Raw genomic sequence first — 18,785 nt, forward strand, 5'->3', positions numbered from 1 at the left:
GCTCTAGACCCCAGGAAAGGCAGGGGGAGAGAAACTTTTTTTACCCAAATATCCTTGGTAAAATGAGGGTGCGTGTTATAGGCCGGTGCGTGGTATACCCCGATAAATACGGTATATAGGTGTCCCAACTCTCTAATAACACCAGATGTAGGGGAAAGAAGGACCAGGCATACCAGATTTTACATAGCAAATCCTTGTTCTCCACCTCATCTAAACATGTCTTTCCATACTGAGCCGAGCTGAGCATCCGAGTGTATGAATGTTGTATGAATTTTGGAAGGAAAAGCTCTAAGGTGTATGGTTGCTTTTAGTTTAAAAGGTACCTTCTGTGTCTGAGACATGCTACTGAGAAATATTATTTGCTGCCCCTATGTATTGCCCTTACAGCACAGAGAGAATTAGTATAGAACAAAATCAGTTAGTTAAACAGAAGTAAATAAAAAAAGAACAACATTCTTAAAAGTTGTACTCCACTGTAAAAAAAAAAAAAAAAAAAAAAAAAAAAAAAATATTATAAATCAACTGGTGCCAGAAAGTTAAACAGATTTGTAAATTACTTCTATTTAAAAATCTTAATCCTTCCAGTACTTCTAAGCGGTTATATGCGTCACAGGAAGTTATTTTCTTTTTAACATTATTTTCTTTTTCTGTCTGGCCACAGAGCACTGTGGCCAGACAGAAAGGAAGGAAATTCAATAAGAAAAGAACTTCCTGTGGATCCTACAGCAGCTGATAAGTACTGGAAGGATTAAGATTTTAATAGAAGTAATTCACAAATCTGTTTAACTTTATGGCACCAATTGATTTAAAAAAAAAAAATGTAAAAGGAGTACCCCTTTAAAGTGTACCTGTCAACAAAAACTTTATATAACGTAGATAATACCATGATATGTCTAGTTGTAATATGCATTGGTTAAAAAAATTGGGATATTTTGTCCCTGCAGCTATTGCATGTATTTCTCTGTGAGGAGTCCAAATAAAGGAAGTGAGGGTGGACAAGCAGGGCTCTGTGCACTAAGGAAAAGCAGGACAGTGTGCACTGAGGCTCTATAACATGCTCCTGGCTTACACATCAGGATGATTGACAAGCCAGGAGTCTGCACAGAGCCCTGCTTGTCCTTCCCTCACTTCCTGTTTTTGGACTCCTCATAGAGACACACACAGACAATAGCTGCAGGGACAGAATTTTTCACCCAAAAATATACACAATTTTTAACCAATGTATATTACAACTATGCATATAATGGTATTATCTACATTATATAAAAAGTTTTTGTTGACGTACTCTTTAAGAAAAACATACCAATTGAGCACATCTTGGTGCTGTGTGTATTTATGTTCTCACATCCATTATGTGTCCTAGAGTCAGGAGTCGCAGCAAACAGCTTTTCAATAGTAAGGATATATATAAGTAGAAATGTGCTTGCTCCAACCATAACAAACCTTAGTTATCGGTTATGTGAGCCATCACGTAATGGCTGAGCTTAGCTAAGCATGTAAAATGAGAGTATATGCCCCTCCTGCATTATCATCTTCCTGTTGCCCCATCATCACCTCCTAGCTCTGTCTATGTAGAGTCTCTGAAAACAAGTCTTTATCTGGGGTGGCAGGACAGATAACAGGGTGTACATTCACTATACAAAACTATTCCTGATACAAACAAATCCCATTGGATTTAAATTAATGTGGGATATATTCAAGAATAATTGAGCATCATACAATCCACCACCCCATCAGCTTATTACCTTATTACTAGCTTTCTACGATCCTCAAATGTTACTATCTTTCAGCATCTACGTCACAAATCTGTTGTATACAGAAGAAATCCACACAAACCAATTCTGAGAGATTCTGGCACAAATGTAAACTTAATGTTAGCTTATATTTTCTAACTGGGATCCCAAACCCCCTGTTTAGAACTAAAAACCAATTCATGTTAGTTTGCATCCGGAATGTATAGAAAAAAGTGCCACGCTACATGGGCATTACTTTAAGGTTAATTCCTTGCATGCAACAAATGCCAGTCTACTTCTGACGTCACGTTTTGTTCACATGATAACAGATTAGAGGTCAACCTATCTGACTGCAAAAACAAATCAAGTAACAAGGTTTCTCAAAACAATTTAACTGTTCAGCTAAACAATCCTTTCATTTGTACATCCCAGGGATGGCTTTAAGCATACAGTAAGTAGTAATGCTACCTGGTGGCGTCACGTGTCATTGAAAGATGCCAAGCATAACACAAAACAGTAAATAAATATTCAGAGAACATCCGTGTCTTAGCTTCTGGTATAGAACAGTTACACGCTGTACCATCATAGATTGGGTGGAAGTCACTGCCTAGACTCCTTGCCAGGATCTACAGCTGACCTTTTCTCGCAACAAAGAAAAGAGACAATACTATTCTATTAAATTGTGATAACTGGCTGACTTGTCTGGTATGAATAACATTCCCACGGAAAGTTCCATAGAGCAGCCATAAACTGTAACCCAACACTATGTTCCATTGCATCATGCAACTCCTCAATACTCAGTTATATGGATCTGTAAATAAAAGCTGCACAACACAATGGCAATAGTTGTTAGTTCACAAATGATCAATATGCCAATTAGTTTTTCAGAGAGTTTGCAGCAGCACGGCAAACAATGTAGAAAACATGGTCACAGGAGGGATGGAAGTCCGGAGTACTTTTAATCTGTCCACCAGAAAATGCGACATTTTGAGCAGAGTTGCCTTTTTCAAACCTTAATATACAGGTGCACAAGCAGCAGGAAGTAGCAGGTCAAGCTAGGATTCACCAGCCATTAAAGTACTAGCCATTAACAGGCGAAGTGAATAGCACTCACACTGTAGTGACAATAGAACCTGTCAAGGGGTGGGCTTTATTAAGCAAATAAAGAATATGCAGTGCTTGAGGGTAAGTACTGTAAGGAGAAAAAAATAAATTGGTCAGGAGTAAGTATTCAAGGAAGGACAAATCTGAAACCAGCAACAGGATCATGGGTGTCCAATGATGATGCAAAGGTTGGTCTGTTTGGTCCATCCCCACAAAAGGGCTACTGTAGTACATAATACTGAAAAAAGTTAATGCTGCTGTGTAGCTTGAGACCAGTCACAGGCATGCTGAACTCAGTCTTACAATGGGCACGTGAACATCAGAACTGGACAATGGAGAAATGTAAGAAGGTGGCCTGGTCTACGCACTGCTTTGTGGAGGTTACTTTGACACCTAATGAAACAGGTGAAAACCAAGTGAACCTCTTCATGGCAACCATATTTCAGAAGAATAATGCTGAAACTTAGGCTGTGTTCACATTTGTGTTGGGACTCCTTTCATAGCCTCCATCGCAGACTACATTCAGCGCATGAAAACATAGCTGAATGGTCTGTTCTGAACAACAGAAACCAATGGATCCCCAAACATACCACAAGAGTCCGTCAGGTTTCCTTTATTCAGCAGGATTTGACCAGATAAAAAAACTAAAATTACTGTGTGCTGTATTTTGTTCACCAGGTCAGATCTTGCAAAGTAAAAGCGAAAGTAAAAGAATCCCGGGAGCTCAGCGGAGCTGATCGGGACTATCGCGACAAAAAGCTTACCGGACGACGGGAAGGTTCTCACCTGCCTCTCTGTAGTCCGATTGGCAATCTATTGCTCCATGCCTGAGCAGCAGGCTAGAGCAGCAGATCGTCAGTTATACTAATCAGTGTTTGCAATGGCATAACACTGATCAGTGTATGCAATGAGAAGAGTTTTTTTTATCCCCCATACGGGGCGAAAACATGCAAAGTGTAAAAAAAAAAATTTTAAGTTCATTAACCCCTTCCTTAAAAAAAAAGTTTAAAATCACCCCATTTTTTTAATTAAATAGTGTAATAAAGAATAAAAATAATCATATGTGAAACCGCCACGTTCATAAATGTCCAAACTATTAAAATATAAGGTTAGCTAAACCACTCGGTCGACGGCGTACACGTAATAAAAAACCAAAGCCCAAAATTGTTCCTTTTCGGACACTTCATATACCATAAAAATATTAATAAAAAGCGATCAAAAAGTCCCATCAAAACAAAAATGGAACCGATTAAAACTACAGACAATGACGCAAAAAATGAGCCTTCATACTGCCCCGTATATGAAAAAATTAAAAAAGTTATAGGGGTCAGAAAATGGCAATTTTAAACATACTTATTTTGGTGCATGTAGTTTATAACTTTTATAAGTATTAAAATAAAATAAAACCTATATAAATTGGGTATTCTTGTAACCGTATGGACCTAAAGAATAAAGATAAGGTATCATTTTTACCGAAAAGTGCACTGCGTAGAAACGGGAGTCCCCAAAATTTACAAAGTGGCGTTTCTTTTTTTTATTTCACCCCACAAATTATTTTTTTTGTTTCACCGCAAGTTATATTATAAAATAAGTAATGTCATTACAAAGTACAATAGGTGACGCAAAAAACAAGCCTTTATATGGGTCTGTAGGTGCAAAATAGATTTTTATGATTTTTTGGAAGGGAAGGAGGAAAAAACGAAAAAACGCAAAAACGATTTGCTGAGTCCTTAAGGTGAAGATAAGACTTGGCTTCTAAATTTTCCAGATAAAGCACCTATGGGCTGTGCTGGTGAAAAAAAATAATAATAATAATAAGTTTGTTCCATTCACACCTCTATTGTTATATTTGGGCTGGGAGGAGATGTATAAACCAGGTGCTCCCATATCCCAGCCGGACCTGGCCCCCATCTTATTCATTTGAATGAACCTACCGTAGTCAGATAGTGACTTCGGTCAGCTCATTTTTTCCCTGTATACGGTTTGCTGGCCAGACTGAAAACTGTAGTATACACTATGTCACTCCGGCCGGCTTATTCAAATGAATGAGATGGGGGCCAGGTCCGGCTGGGATACGGGAGCATCTGGTTTATACATCTCCTCCCAGCCCGAATGTAACAATCGAGGTGTGAATGCACCCCAACATGGTTATTATATACATCTCCTAACTGGATCCGGTCCCCGTATAAGAATCATGGTGTGAATGCACCCTTAGGCTACATTAACATCACGATTTTGCCGTACTGTTTTGCAGTTTGTTTTTAACATATGCCTTAAAAACTGACAAAACTGTACGCACAAGAGTCCTATAAATTTTAACTGCATACAGTTTTAAAAACTGTATGCGTTTTGAATTTAGATGTCCGGTTGCATCAGTTTTTGCAAAAAAAAAAAAAAAAGTATATATTTTTGATTAACACTTTTGTGCAATAAATTTGATTTATTCAAATTCCAAGGAAAGTAGGTGTGGCTTGCCATGTGCAAGGAAAAAAATATATATATATAAAAATCCCAAAAACCATATGCCACTGTAGACCCATCCGTTTTTCATTGACTTCAATGTTAAAAAAAAAAAGTATTAAAAAGGACACAAAACTGAAGTAGACTGTGTTTTTGTGTACCATTAAAAATTTTTTTAAAAAATAAAAAAAACGTTCATGACCAAACACAACCGGATACTACTTGTTGCATACGTTTTTGCATGGGAGGTGTATGTGTATGGTTTTCCCTTGCAAAATAATACACGGGAAACTTCTAAGTTTTATAAGGGTTTTCTGGAACTCATGGATGACCTATCCTCAGGGTTATTGCAGCTCAGATCCCATGTGGAGTCTCTATTCATTTTTTGGTGGCAGGCAGGGGACCCTTAGAATATCAGGCAAGTGACTACTACATATTCCCACATAAATCCCATCAAAGTACGTACAAGGCTAGAATTCTATACTGCAGCACAGAACACAGCATGAAAGTATTTTTAACAGGTGGTTATTTAATTCATCAAGTTCCATCTAAAATGGGAAATCTACTTTAGTTACTATAGAAGTGTCTCTCCATTTTCTCCCATTTTTGCCTGTAATGTTTGTATTCTCTTATCTAATGTTTAGCAATATACATGGTCACACTCACCAATATATATTATAATCAACATTTCTGAGAATTTCTACTTTAGCTGTGATATTAGTGATGTAGGAAGCAATAAAACTCCAATCATCAGTGGATTTGATGGAAAGTCATTTGTCATAGATGGTAAGCAGCCAAATGCCACCTAATAAAAGTGAGTTACTGTTATCATATCCAGTCTTGATAGCAGTTGCATTATGCAATAAACACACATTGACTCACTATTTTATTTAGCATGTACCCATTATACCTCGAGTTGCAGGATGAATATGCCATATGAGACATTGCACTGTACAAAATGCAGCCAAAACCAGTGCAGAAAAGTCACGAACATACACACCACAAAAACTGGCATGTTTTTGTCAAGCTAAATTCTGCATATATACATATCACCTTCCTGTGACATAGTTTAAAAAACAGGGATACAGGAAGACGGTCTGGACAAATATACGTCAACAGACAACTTTTAATGGGAATCAGGTGACATTCCACTAATTTATAGCCGTCTCCCTCTAAAGCAATGGTCTGCAGTATGAACAAAACAAACAAAAGGAGGTTACAGAGATTGCTGAACACCCATGGAGGTTCACACGTACTGTTATTTTAACATATTTCCACAAAAAAAGGTTTTATTGCATGGCAATGAACAAAGTCGTGTTATTGGGAGTCAGAATGACTGAACCGGCTGTCGTTACCTTAGTGACATTCTGAAATGCATACGGGGTCATCAGTGCAATCGACTACGAGGAGTGTACTCGAATAATAAGGGCAACCATTACCCACCCAAGGACAAACATATAATTTCTAGCAACTGGATACATAGTATCTGAATACAACCCCTATATGTAAGTGTAGAACGATGGGTTTGTAGTAGTTGACTAGAGCAAATATTGAGTATTCTAAATAAGGAGCATAACCTGGAAGACAATAAGCTTCTCTCTGTAAATAGGACAGCAAAGAAAAGTTGTGATTTTTTTCCCTGTTTTGTTTTACCAATTCTAAAAATATTCCAACATTAGCTGCACCAGAGTAAAATCTATTATCTTAAAGAGTGATGTCACTTGGATCAAAGTGGATCCACAGAAAAGAGATAACACAATAGACTGCAACAATGTTCTTTTCTGTTTCACAAACTGAACGTCAATGGAAACCAGAATACAGGACCAGTAATCCACAATTTACATTAGAAGCATGCGATCAGCTGCAGCACCAGGTACACAATGTATGCAACATTATCGCAGCACTTCCGGCAGAGGACACTAGAGCAGTGGTGAATTTATAGTACATTTGCTTTTATATGGATGAAATACATACGGTTTCATACGGTTTCATAGTGATTTTGTTAATACACTGCTAAAAAGATAAAGGGAAGAATAAGATAACACATCCTAGATCTGAATGAATGAACTAATCGTATGAAATACTTTCATCTTTACATAGTTGAATATGCTGACAACAAAATCACACAAAAATTATCAATGGAAATCAAATTTATTAACCCATGGATGTCTGGATATGGAGTCACACTCAAAATCAGGCTGATCCAACTTTGATGTAATGTCCTTAAAACAAGCCAAAATGATGCTCAGTAATGTGTGTGGCCTTCACATGCCCGTATGACCTCCCTACAATGCCTGGGAATGCTCCTGATGAGGTGGAGGATGGTCTCCTGAGGGATGTCCTCCCAGACCTGGACTAAAGCATCTGCCAACTCCTGGACAGTCTGTGGTGCAATGTGGCGTTGGTGGATGGAGCGAGACATGATGTCCCAGATGTGCTCAATTGGATTCCGGTCTGGGGAACGGGCGGGCCAGTCCATAGCATCAATGCCTTCCTCTTGCAGGAATTTCTGACACTCCAGCCACATGAGGTCTAGCATTAGGAGGAACCCAGGGCCGACCGCACCAGCATATGGTCTCACAAGGTGTCTGAGGATCTTAGTCAGGTTACCTCTGGTGAGCACTGCACGGCCCCCAAAGAAATGCCACCCCACACCATTACTGACCCACCGCCAAACAGGTGATGCTGGAGGATGTTGCAGGCAGCAGAACGTTCTTCATGGTGTCTCCAGACTGTCACATCTGTCACATGTGCTCAGTGTGAAACTGCTTTCATCTGTGAAGAGTACAGGGTGCCAGTGGCGAATTTGCCAATCTTGGTGTTCTCTGGCAAATGCCAAATGGGCTGTAAGCACAACCCCCACCTGTGGATGTAGGGCACCCATACCCCCCTCATGGAGTCTGTTTCTGACCGTTTGAGTGGACACATGCACATTTGTGGCCTGTTGGAGGTCATTTTGCAGGGCTCTGACAGTGCTCCTCCTGCTCCTCCTTGCACAAAGGCGGAGGTAGCAGTCCTGTTGCTGGGTTGTTGGCCTCCTTCACGTCTCCTGGTAGCGCCTCCATGCTCTGGACACTACGCTGACAGACACAGCAAACCTTCTTGCCACAGCTCGCATTGATGTGCCATCCTGGATGAGCTACACTACCTGAGCCACTTGTGTGGGTTGTAGACTCCATCTCATGCTACGACTAGAGTGAAAGTACCGTCAGCATTCAAAAGTGACTAAAACATCAGCCAGGAAGCATAGAAACTGAGAAGTGGACTATGGTCACCACCTGCAGAACCATTCCTTTATTGGTGGGGGGGGCTTGCTAATTGCCTATAATTTCCACCTGTTGTCTATTCCATTTGCATAACAGCATGTGAAATTGATTGTCAATCAGTGTTGCTTCCTCAATGGACAGTGTGATTTCTCAGAAATGTCATTGACTTTTAGTTACATTGTGTTTTTTAAGTGCTCTTTTTTTGAGCAGTGTATGCTATTAGATGAGGAGAAACTGACAAGCAGACTGCTCTATTTCTTGAAATGACAACCAAAATTTGGGTCTGTGAAGGAACAATGACAATGAGATCACAATGAGTTCGAGAAAGGGCAAGAAATGAGCTCAGGTATATCTGTAATCTGTATGGAGATGTATGAAGTGGATTACAAATGATAAGCAGTTGCTGTTTATCAGTGTTAAACATGACATATCAGCAACAGAATATTAAGAATTTAATGTAACATCCGTGTGGTTACAGAAACATCTGACAGTATAAAAGGCTAGTCTGGGAAATGCAAAGAAAACCATGAATCACCTTATAGCAGCACAAGCCAGAATAAATTGTTCTTACACCCTGTACGCTTTTAAACATGTACAACGCCTATTATTGTCTCCACCTTCAAACATGATCACACCTAAGACCACTGTCTGCACCACAATAAGCATAAGCAAAATACGGTTCAGGTGTCTAAAAAAGCTTTATAGGCTTCTAAATTGTATTAACATTCCCAGCCAAGTAAACATGTCTCACATACAAGTCCAGTCCAGCACACTATCAACTTACAGGCTCTTGCACAGATACTAAATTTGGCCATTCATTACATATTTTACTAGATTTTGGGTTCAGCCACCCGTAGCTGAGGATCCACATCATTTCCACATCAAATCAGTCCAGATTTTCTAAATGAAATCAAAACATCTGACCTGCAGCCTTTCCACAGCAAAATCCAGAGTTTTTGACTTCCAATAAGGAAAATCTGCAATAAATCTGTATTTTCAACACCAAAACGGACATACTTCAGATTTGAAACAGACTTTTGCACAACATTTGGATAAGATTTTTTGGAATCTCATCCACACGGCAGATATCTGTGTGTGAGGCTCTGTCCGGGGCCTCAGTAGCATATTGAGAGCTGGCGAATCAACTGCATAACAGACCTCATTGACTTTAAAGGAGTACTCTGCCCCTAGACATCTTATCCCCTATCCAAAGGATAGGGGATAAGATGTCTCATCACAGGGGTCCTGCAGTTGGGGGCCACCGCGATCTCTGCAGCACTTGGAATTCGTTGAGAACGATGGGTGCGGGGGCGGCGGGGGTTGTGACATCACAGCCATGCCCCCTCCCATAGACTTGAATTGAGGGGTGTGGTGTGATGTCACGAGGGGGCATGGTCGTGACATCATGACCCCGCCACCCGCACCCAGCGTTTGTAAAAAAAAAAATATAATAATTCCGAATGCTGGGGCAGCAGAGTACCCCTTTAACAGAATCTGTAGAGTTTTTGACTTAACTACTACTTTTTTTGCACAGTTATTTAAATGGATTCTGTTGTGACAGAGGCCGTGGATGAAGCCTCAAAAACAGATTTGAACCTAGCCTATAGGCTGCAAATTTTTATGCAGTTTATGCTACGTGTGGCCGTAACCGAAGACTGTTCTATGCGGAGCATCAATGCCTTTTTGGGACATGAGCAATGTCAGATGACAGATTCTGGCAAAAGGCAGATGTCTGGTAGAGTGTTGATCTGTTGTGTTGTGCTTCTTTAGTCTATGTTGTCCATGTTGTAGTATTGTTAAAAGTGTGTTTATTCTGAATGACTGATCTGCGTATCAATAGAAGCCCAGACTACACCACCGATTACCATGGACATCGAATAGTGTTATTTTAACTAACATCATTGTCATCCAAGAGGACAACCTTTACTAACCAACCATGGGCAACAAATTCTTCATGAAACAACCATGTTAAAACCTGGATATTTTGCTTTGTTCATATCCCTGTCCTGACCCTGGCCATACAGTGACCCATCCTTCCAGTTGGTGTGAGGACAACACAGATAAGATGTGTTCACACGCTTTTACAAGCTTGGTTTTCCAAAGACCACACACAGTGAAGGTGACTCTTCCCCAACACAACTACTAATAATGCCCAATCACTGGCTAAAGACACAATGAAATTACAAGTCATGTCCCTGATAGTCCAACACATTAAGTGACAAGCTCTACATATTACAACACAACTGTTCAAACAAAGCAACATGTAAGTCACAGGCCTGTGCGTTGCTTTCAACGTATCCAAGGGCAATGTCACTAAACAAACCTGCCTGCAAAGCCTCACACCAGTAAATTGTTTATTGACTACTTGGAGGAAACAAGAAGGAGGTTTCACTACATACTGGGGACAAGTTATTTAGTAGCTTCAGTGTGGAAATATTTACTTTACAGGGGTTTCTACACTTTGTGGCATATATGACTTAATCAGTATACACCTAGAGATCTACAAACCTTTCCAAATGAACAGCTATATATAGCCAATACTACAAAGCTTTTCTTCAGTCTATCTGTAACAGTAAATGATCAATAACTATTACTTGGATTCATCATCCTCAGAATGAAGGAATTAAGAGCCCTTGTATGATACACCACCATCAACCAATCAACTGGTGCCAGAAAGTTATACAGATTTGTAAATTACTCCTATTTAAAAATCTTAATCCTTCCAGTACTTATCTGCTGTATACTACAGAGGAAGTTGTATTTCTTTCTGGAGTTCTTTTCTGTCTGACCACAGTGCTCTCTGCTGACACCTCTGTCCATGTTAGGAACTGTCCAGAGTAGGAACAAATCCCCATAGCAAACATCCCCTGCTCTGGACAGTTCCTGCAGTTCAGCAGAGAGCACTGTGGTCAGACAGAAAAGAACTCCAGAAAGAAATACAACTTCCTCTGTAGTATACAGCAGATGATAAGTACTGGAAGGATTAAGATTTTTAAATAGAAGTAATTTACAGATCTGTATAACTTTGTGGCACCAGTTGATTCAAAAAAAAAAAAAAAATTCCACCGGGGTACCCCTTTAAGTAGGCTACAAAAAAAGACAATGTAAACTTTGAAGTAGTATTTACCTCATCCTTTGGCTCACCGAAAGACCTAGAGCTCCTAGTTCTCTTGATCATTCCGGACTTTACATCCTCTTGTTGCCCAAACAATTCCTCAATAGTTTTTGTGTCAATTTGGAACTGATGCTGTCTAGCAGCTAAAGTCCAAATATTGGTTTTACCCTTGACTTGCTCTTCAGGTATGGTTTTCCAGAAAAAGTTCCTCATCTTCTTTTTCTTATTGTTATTGCCAAATCCGTAAATGCCATTTTGTAAAAATGGTGGAGGAGGAGGTGGAGCACCAGGTGGGGGAGGTGGTGGTGGTGGCCCTGTGTGAGAGTCATGGTTCTGAAAGGGAAGCAGTAGAGGAGGTGGAGGCGGAGGAGGAGGAGGTGGTGGTGGAGCTGCTGCTGGCACTGCTGTTAGTTTGTTATCAAGCATTAAGTCAGTAATAACTACATTACAATCACCATTCTCTTTCTCATTGACCAGCGATACACAGTTCATAACATGCATCTTGGTGCAAACTTTTCATTAAATAGGGCATCACTAATGATGGACCACAGGGCAGTAGGAAAGCATCTTAATCCAAAACTTCATCCACCATCACATGCACATATTGTCTTCGGAGACCTGAAAATGAAAAGACATTGTATTACTTGTTTGTTTAAAAAAAATAAGTCAACTGGGAAAACAAAAACTGCACATTTGGTAGACCATTTACACTACATATAGTCTCTGTATTCAATATGTAGATCAGTGGTCCCCAAGAATTGCCACATTACAAATCCCTATATGCCAACACACCCAAAGCCTGAAGATTGTTGTTTTAACATGTGGAGAAAGGCACAATGGAAATCACTAGTGTAGACTCATTCTCAAACTTGTGTTTCCCCATTCATAAACATATTGACTTTCCATCAGGATAAAGGATATAGGGTATAAAAGATGCAATGACGTAAAATTACTAGTTTTTCCACAATTTAGTATCTCTTTGCTTTGGGGGTTATTTATAGACAAAGTCATCCACATCCTGGAAATCTACCTGCTTGAGTGTTGAGGAATAAACACTGTAAACATTACTATAGCTCCAATGTATCACTCATAGTAGAATTTCTAGGCTTCTAGTTTGTGTTAAGGATTTATCTTATGTTACATCAGCTATTTAAGCTCTTTCCCTAAGTTAACTAGTAAGTAGGTACAGAACAGTGGAGTATAGTGTGGTACTATTATAATGTACACAATATTTTATGGCATCTAGGAATAGCACAGTAGAGTATGTAGAGGTATTTTATGGCATCTAGGAATAGCACAGTAGAGTATGTAGAGGTATTTTATGGCATCTAGGAATAGCACAGTAGAGTATGTTGAGGTATTTTATGGCATCTAGGGATAGGACACTAAAGCACACTGAGGTATAATGAGAATATACAGTATTTTTTTTAAGTCATGTAAGGACATTGTTTTTTTTTCTCTATTCACTTTACAGTATACCATTTAATCATGACTTAGTTTCCAATCCACAATTTAAGTTGATACTGGAATGGCTTTTCCAATATAACTTTTCTATAGACTGCATTCAAATGTTAGCATTATCGCTGAAAACATATTTCTGATTCTACAGAGGCTCTTTGGTATACAGTGCCCTGATAAAGTTCATATCTAACAAGAAAAAAAACAAAAATGCAACATAGAGGCCTACAAGACCTATATAAGCAAGAATGTAATTTCGGAGATGGAATGTGGGGATGTTGGGGGGGGGGGGAACTTGTTGGAAATTTGGCTTATTGACTCCACAGCCCTGTTACCAACATACACTGACAAATCCTTATGCATCCCAATGACTTTAATTGGGTTCTGGTATTTTGATGCAAAGAGAAATCCACCAAACTTAAAAGACAGTCTCGTTAAATACTGGTATCTTCAGCCAATATGATCCTTATTTCAGTGCTTTGAACATATATTTAGTTACACATAATACAGATGTTCCCACACGCACATGATGATATATGAGACTGTGTGTCAGCCATTTCTTTAAGCAGGATGACAGCTTATTATAGGTGAGACATTTCTATTTTAAGAAACTAAGTAAATACCCACAAATCTAGAAACATCTGGTTACTGGCATTTCCATCCAGTGTATTCTTTGTAAAAACAGCCTTTTAAGTCTCTGTCATCAATTCTTTGTACAACTCGCCCCCTCCTATACCTCCATGTGTGGTCATACCTGATGACCCATCTAATTTTAGTAACAAATCAAAGTCAATACTAGACAGTATTGGTTACATATTAGCTGTCTGCAGAAAACGTGGGTTTCATATACTATATACTATAGTCAAGATACAAAATCATGACTTGCCATTTCACTTTTTCTATCCTACACAACCATTAATGTGTATAGCTTCTTAGCTTATCAGCAAGCCAGCCACAATCCTGATTACTAGTGTCCTGTTAAAACAAATAGGCTCAGCTCCATCACTGATGGCTATCTCAGTGCCTAATGATGTGGTAATCCCTATACAGACACAGAGACCACTTACCTTTAAAGCGTACCTGTCAGATCTAACACACACGTGTGTGTGTGTGTGTGTGTGTGTGTGTATGTAATACATACATATACACACATACACACACACACACACACCTCACTCAGTACCTAATCCTGACCATGTACATCTAATTTTTATGTGTCTAGCACCTTTATTTTTTTATTACACTTTTAATTTAGCTCACTAGTCTGAATTCCTCTCAGAGGGAGGGGGTGTGGCCTCACTGTGCAGGTCTCCGCCCCCTCCCTAAGTATGCTGTCTGCTCACATCTCCCCTAGCATTAGCAAAACTACAACTCCCAGCTTGTCCTCACTGACAGTAGTGGGACACAAGCTGACAGTGGGAGGATTTTTCCTCCAGCTGTGAGCCCTGCACTCACAGCTGTCAATCAAGGAAGTGTGTCCATGACATAGATGATGATGTATGGACACAGCAGAACTAGTATGTGTACCAGCAGGCGGGGGGGGGGGGCAGTTTGACTGGCTTTTTCAGTATGAAACACAGAAAATTTTCTAATGAAAGCAATTGCAAAACCTATTGGTATTGCGTGCTTTACAACAGATCAAAAGTTTTTGTATCTGACAGTGCCCATTTAAGTACAAGGCACAAAAACTATTTGATAGGAAACATGTCTGACAAAAAGTATTATAGGAGTTATTCCTTTACTGGCCAGAAAAATTACATTTGCAAGTTTTGGAAGAACGGTCCCCTACATTAGGCAATGTAAAGTGTCAAAAACCAAAGTACTTTAACCCCTTTAGGACTCAGCCCATTTGGGCCTTAAGGACTCAGACAATTTTATTTTTACGTTTTAGTTTTTTCCTCCTTGCCTTCAAAAAATCATTTTCATCCACAGACTAGTATGAGGGCTTGTTTTTTGCGCGACCAGTTGTCCATTGTAATGCCATGACTCACTTTACCATAAAATGTATGTCGCAACCAAAAAAATACTATTTGTGTGGGGAAATTAAAAAGAAAACCGCAATTTTGCTAATTTTGGAAGGTTTCGTTTTCACGCCGTACAATTTATGGTAAAAATGACGTGTTCTTTATTTTTTGGGTCAAGATGATTAAAATCATAACCATGATAACATACTTTTCTATTACTGTTGCGCTTAAAAAATTTAAAAAATCGCAACCTTTTTAACCAAATTAGTATGTTTAAAATCCCCCTATTTTGAATAAGCGGCGGTATGAGAGCTCATTTTTTGCACCCTGATATGTACTTTTTATTGATACCATATTTTCTTATATAAAACTTTTAATCCATTTTTTATAAAAAATTTTTGGAATAAAATGTTATAAAAAGCAGCTATTTTAGTTTTTTTTTTTTTTTACGTTCACGCTGTTCACCGTACGGTATTATTAACATTTTATTTTAATAGTTCAGATATTTACGCACGCGGTGATACCAAATATGTATATAAAATATTTTTTTAACACTTTTTGGGGGTGAAATAGGGAAAATGGGACAGTTTACGTTTTTATTGGGGGAGGGGGTTTTTCAAAAATTTTTTACTTTTATTTTTACCCATAGGGGACTATTTATAGCAATGTATAGGACATAGCACTGATCAGTGTTATCGGTCATCTTCTGCTCTGGTCTGCGGGAACGCAGATAAGAGCAGAAGACGCCGGGAAGGCAGCGGAGGCAGGTGCGGGGACCTCCGTCTGCCGTGCTGGATGATCGGATCACCGAGGCAGCACTGCAGGCGATCTGATCATCCATTATAATGTCCGCAATGCTGCAGATGCCGTGATCTGTATTAAACACGGCATCTGAGGGGTTAATAGAGGACATCCGCAGGATCGCAGATGTCCGCCATTACTGGCAGGTCCCTGGCTGCGATCAGCAGCCGGGACCTGCCCCGCATGATCCGGGCATCGCTCCGATGCACGCGGTTATGCTTAGGATGTAAATGTACCTCCTGGTGCGTTAAGTACCAGCTCACCAGGACGTACATTTATGTCCTGCGTCGTTAAGGAGTTATTCTGTGCAGGGCGCTGCCTCTGAGACGGGGAAGTGATGTCAAGGCCACGCCCATACACATGAATGGAGAGGGCGTGGCGTGACATCACTAGGGGCGTGGCTGTGATGTCACATCCCCGTCTCTGAGGCAGCGTCTGGCACATAATGCCAAGGGGGTCCCCAGAAGCGGGACCCTTGCGGTCATACATCTTATCCCCTATCCTTTGGATAAGGGATAAGATGTATAAAGCCGGAATACCCCTTTAACTATAGAGATGGGGCATTTGTGCTTCTATCTGGCTGTTTCTTTATTACAAAATACTTCATGCACAGTTTTACGCAATGTTAAACCATGTTACTAGAATATGGTTTACAAAATAATGCACAAGAGAGCTGGATGTGCCCTTATTTGTATTTCCAAAGCCACAGTTGCAGCTATGACATTAGAATAACATGGCTGTTTCTTTCACAAACATTGACGCTTCAAGTGAAAAGAGGCTGAGCTGTAATAGTAGCTCAAGTCCTTGGACAAGAAATGTTTAGTTATTGTCCATCATATATACAGAAAATTGTGTCACTTCCATTATGCTACACATTAGTATGTCAGCTATAACAATAAATGGGTATTCCAGAGCATTGCTTTCATTCTTAAAATGGTTCAGGATGGGAGGGGGAAAAAAAAAAAAAAAAAAAAAGAATCTCAAAACATACTCACCTGACACTGATCCCATGTCTGTGCCAATCTCTGCTGCCGAGCGCTTTTTGCTGTGCTTACAACATATAGGATGTGCCTGTTAAACAGCAAGGACTGGCACCGGCAGAGGATCTGTTCCAGGTATTAATCAGACCAGCCCCCTACTTATAATGGTTCAGTTCTGATGTTGATGTGCTCATTGTAGATTCTTTTGGCAATGAACAAGGGGTCAGCATAAGCACTGCCTGGTTTACAATTATGCATCCAGCGTGTACCATGTGTCTTGACACTTTTCCATCATAGCAAGCATGAACTTCTTTGACAATTTGCCCTAAAATATTTATTGGCGGGAATGGACTATATGGACTAGCTTTTACTTCCCATGTGCATCAATGAGCCTTAGGCACCCTTTACCCTAATGCTGGTTCACTAGTTGTCTCTTTAGACCTCTTCAGGTAATAACCGAAACATGTTTGGAACACCCCCAGAAATCCTTCTGTTTTGGAGATGTTCTGACCCTATCAATAGCAATAAAAATTATCAGTGTTATTCACCTCATGATTTTAATGCGCTGGCTGACAGGTGTATATATATATATATATATATATATATATATATATATATATATATATATACACACATACACACACACACACAATGCAATGATGTCAGTTAATGGAAAACAGATAAAACTATTTAGCCCATTGACTGTAGACTGCCTTTGGGAACAGTAGCCTATAAACTGCACCATTTACCTCAAAGAAACATCAACCTATTCAGGGCTTTTAACCAAATAAGCAAATTGGAATATCATTCCAATAATAAAAATTCACTTTTAGGTTTACTAGCCAATGTTTAAAAACTAGATTAACAAGTATAATAAAGTCAGTAATGCATGATACTTGCTTAGCATGCAACTCCTTAGAAGTACACAATGACTGAATAAGATCCTACTGTTGTATTATTAATACAAATGTTTAATAGCATTTAAATAACGATTCTCAATTGGGTCACCTAGATCTCCAACTATTCTTGGTTCTTGCAGTCATCAGGTTATATGGAGTCAGCACCATAATCATATATTTCACCATAATAACTAGGTTAAATGATGACAACATCCCTTCTTTACTCAACACCTATAAGACGAGTGGATAAAGTCCAAACTTGCATATTTCAAAATTTACTAAGATTAAAACAGTAGACTATATTTAAGTATGACAAGCAGTTATTACCACAAATCCAACATTGTCCTGCTGGTGACCCTTCACGCATGTAACAATAGAATGCAACTAAAATCGATGCAAAACTAGGACTGGACCAGGAAGGTTCTCAGGCTGTCAGAACATACGATTCAATGGACAAGTTGCACAGACCAAGCAATGGTCATGAAGGACATCTGATGAGCCCATGTGTAAACATGACAATGAAGCCCATGCTCTATAAACTTTACAACACTACTCTCCCAGTGGAATGATATTTTCTGACATTGCTTGTGACCCCACCCCTCCCCCCACACACACCATTTTTCTTATAGGTTTCGGTCTCCTTCCTACACTTCAAAAAACAGAAAAGCAAAAACAAACATACTAATAGGTGGACATTGCTTGTAGGCCCTAATGGAGACAGGGACCAATTTGAGTAACAGTGTACAGGGCTGCTGAATTAGTATGTACTATATAAAGATTATTTTAAGTTTTATGCTTAAATGGGCACTGTCATGAAATAAAAAAATTGATATGTTGTAGTACTTAAGTACTACAACATATCTCTAATATACTTCAATAAAAAAAGTTTAAAATCACTTAAATTCGACCACTAGGGGTCGCCCTCCTAGTGGCCGAATGCATTCGGCAGTGACGTCACTACAGAATTTCGACTGAGGGTTGCGTGTTCACCTATACAGTATGCCT

The 18,785-nt window shown here is 39.4% G+C and overlaps 1 protein-coding gene across 5 annotated transcripts in view; it reads right to left on the reverse strand.

The window, feature by feature from the left end:
• Window positions 1-18,785, reverse strand: part of FHDC1 (FH2 domain containing 1) — a 52,623-nt gene that overhangs the window by 25,709 nt on the left and 8,129 nt on the right. For all 5 annotated transcript variants that reach the window (XM_056562587.1, XM_056562593.1, XM_056562620.1 and 2 more), the window contains one exon: window positions 11,691-12,296. In XM_056562587.1, coding sequence (XP_056418562.1) covers window positions 11,691-12,179 — 489 coding nt within the window. In that variant the 5' untranslated portion in view covers window positions 12,180-12,296. The remainder of the gene's footprint in view (window positions 1-11,690; window positions 12,297-18,785) is intronic.

Source organism: Hyla sarda, chromosome 1 (assembly GCF_029499605.1).
Source record: "Hyla sarda isolate aHylSar1 chromosome 1, aHylSar1.hap1, whole genome shotgun sequence".
NCBI lineage: Eukaryota > Metazoa > Chordata > Amphibia > Anura > Hylidae > Hyla > Hyla sarda.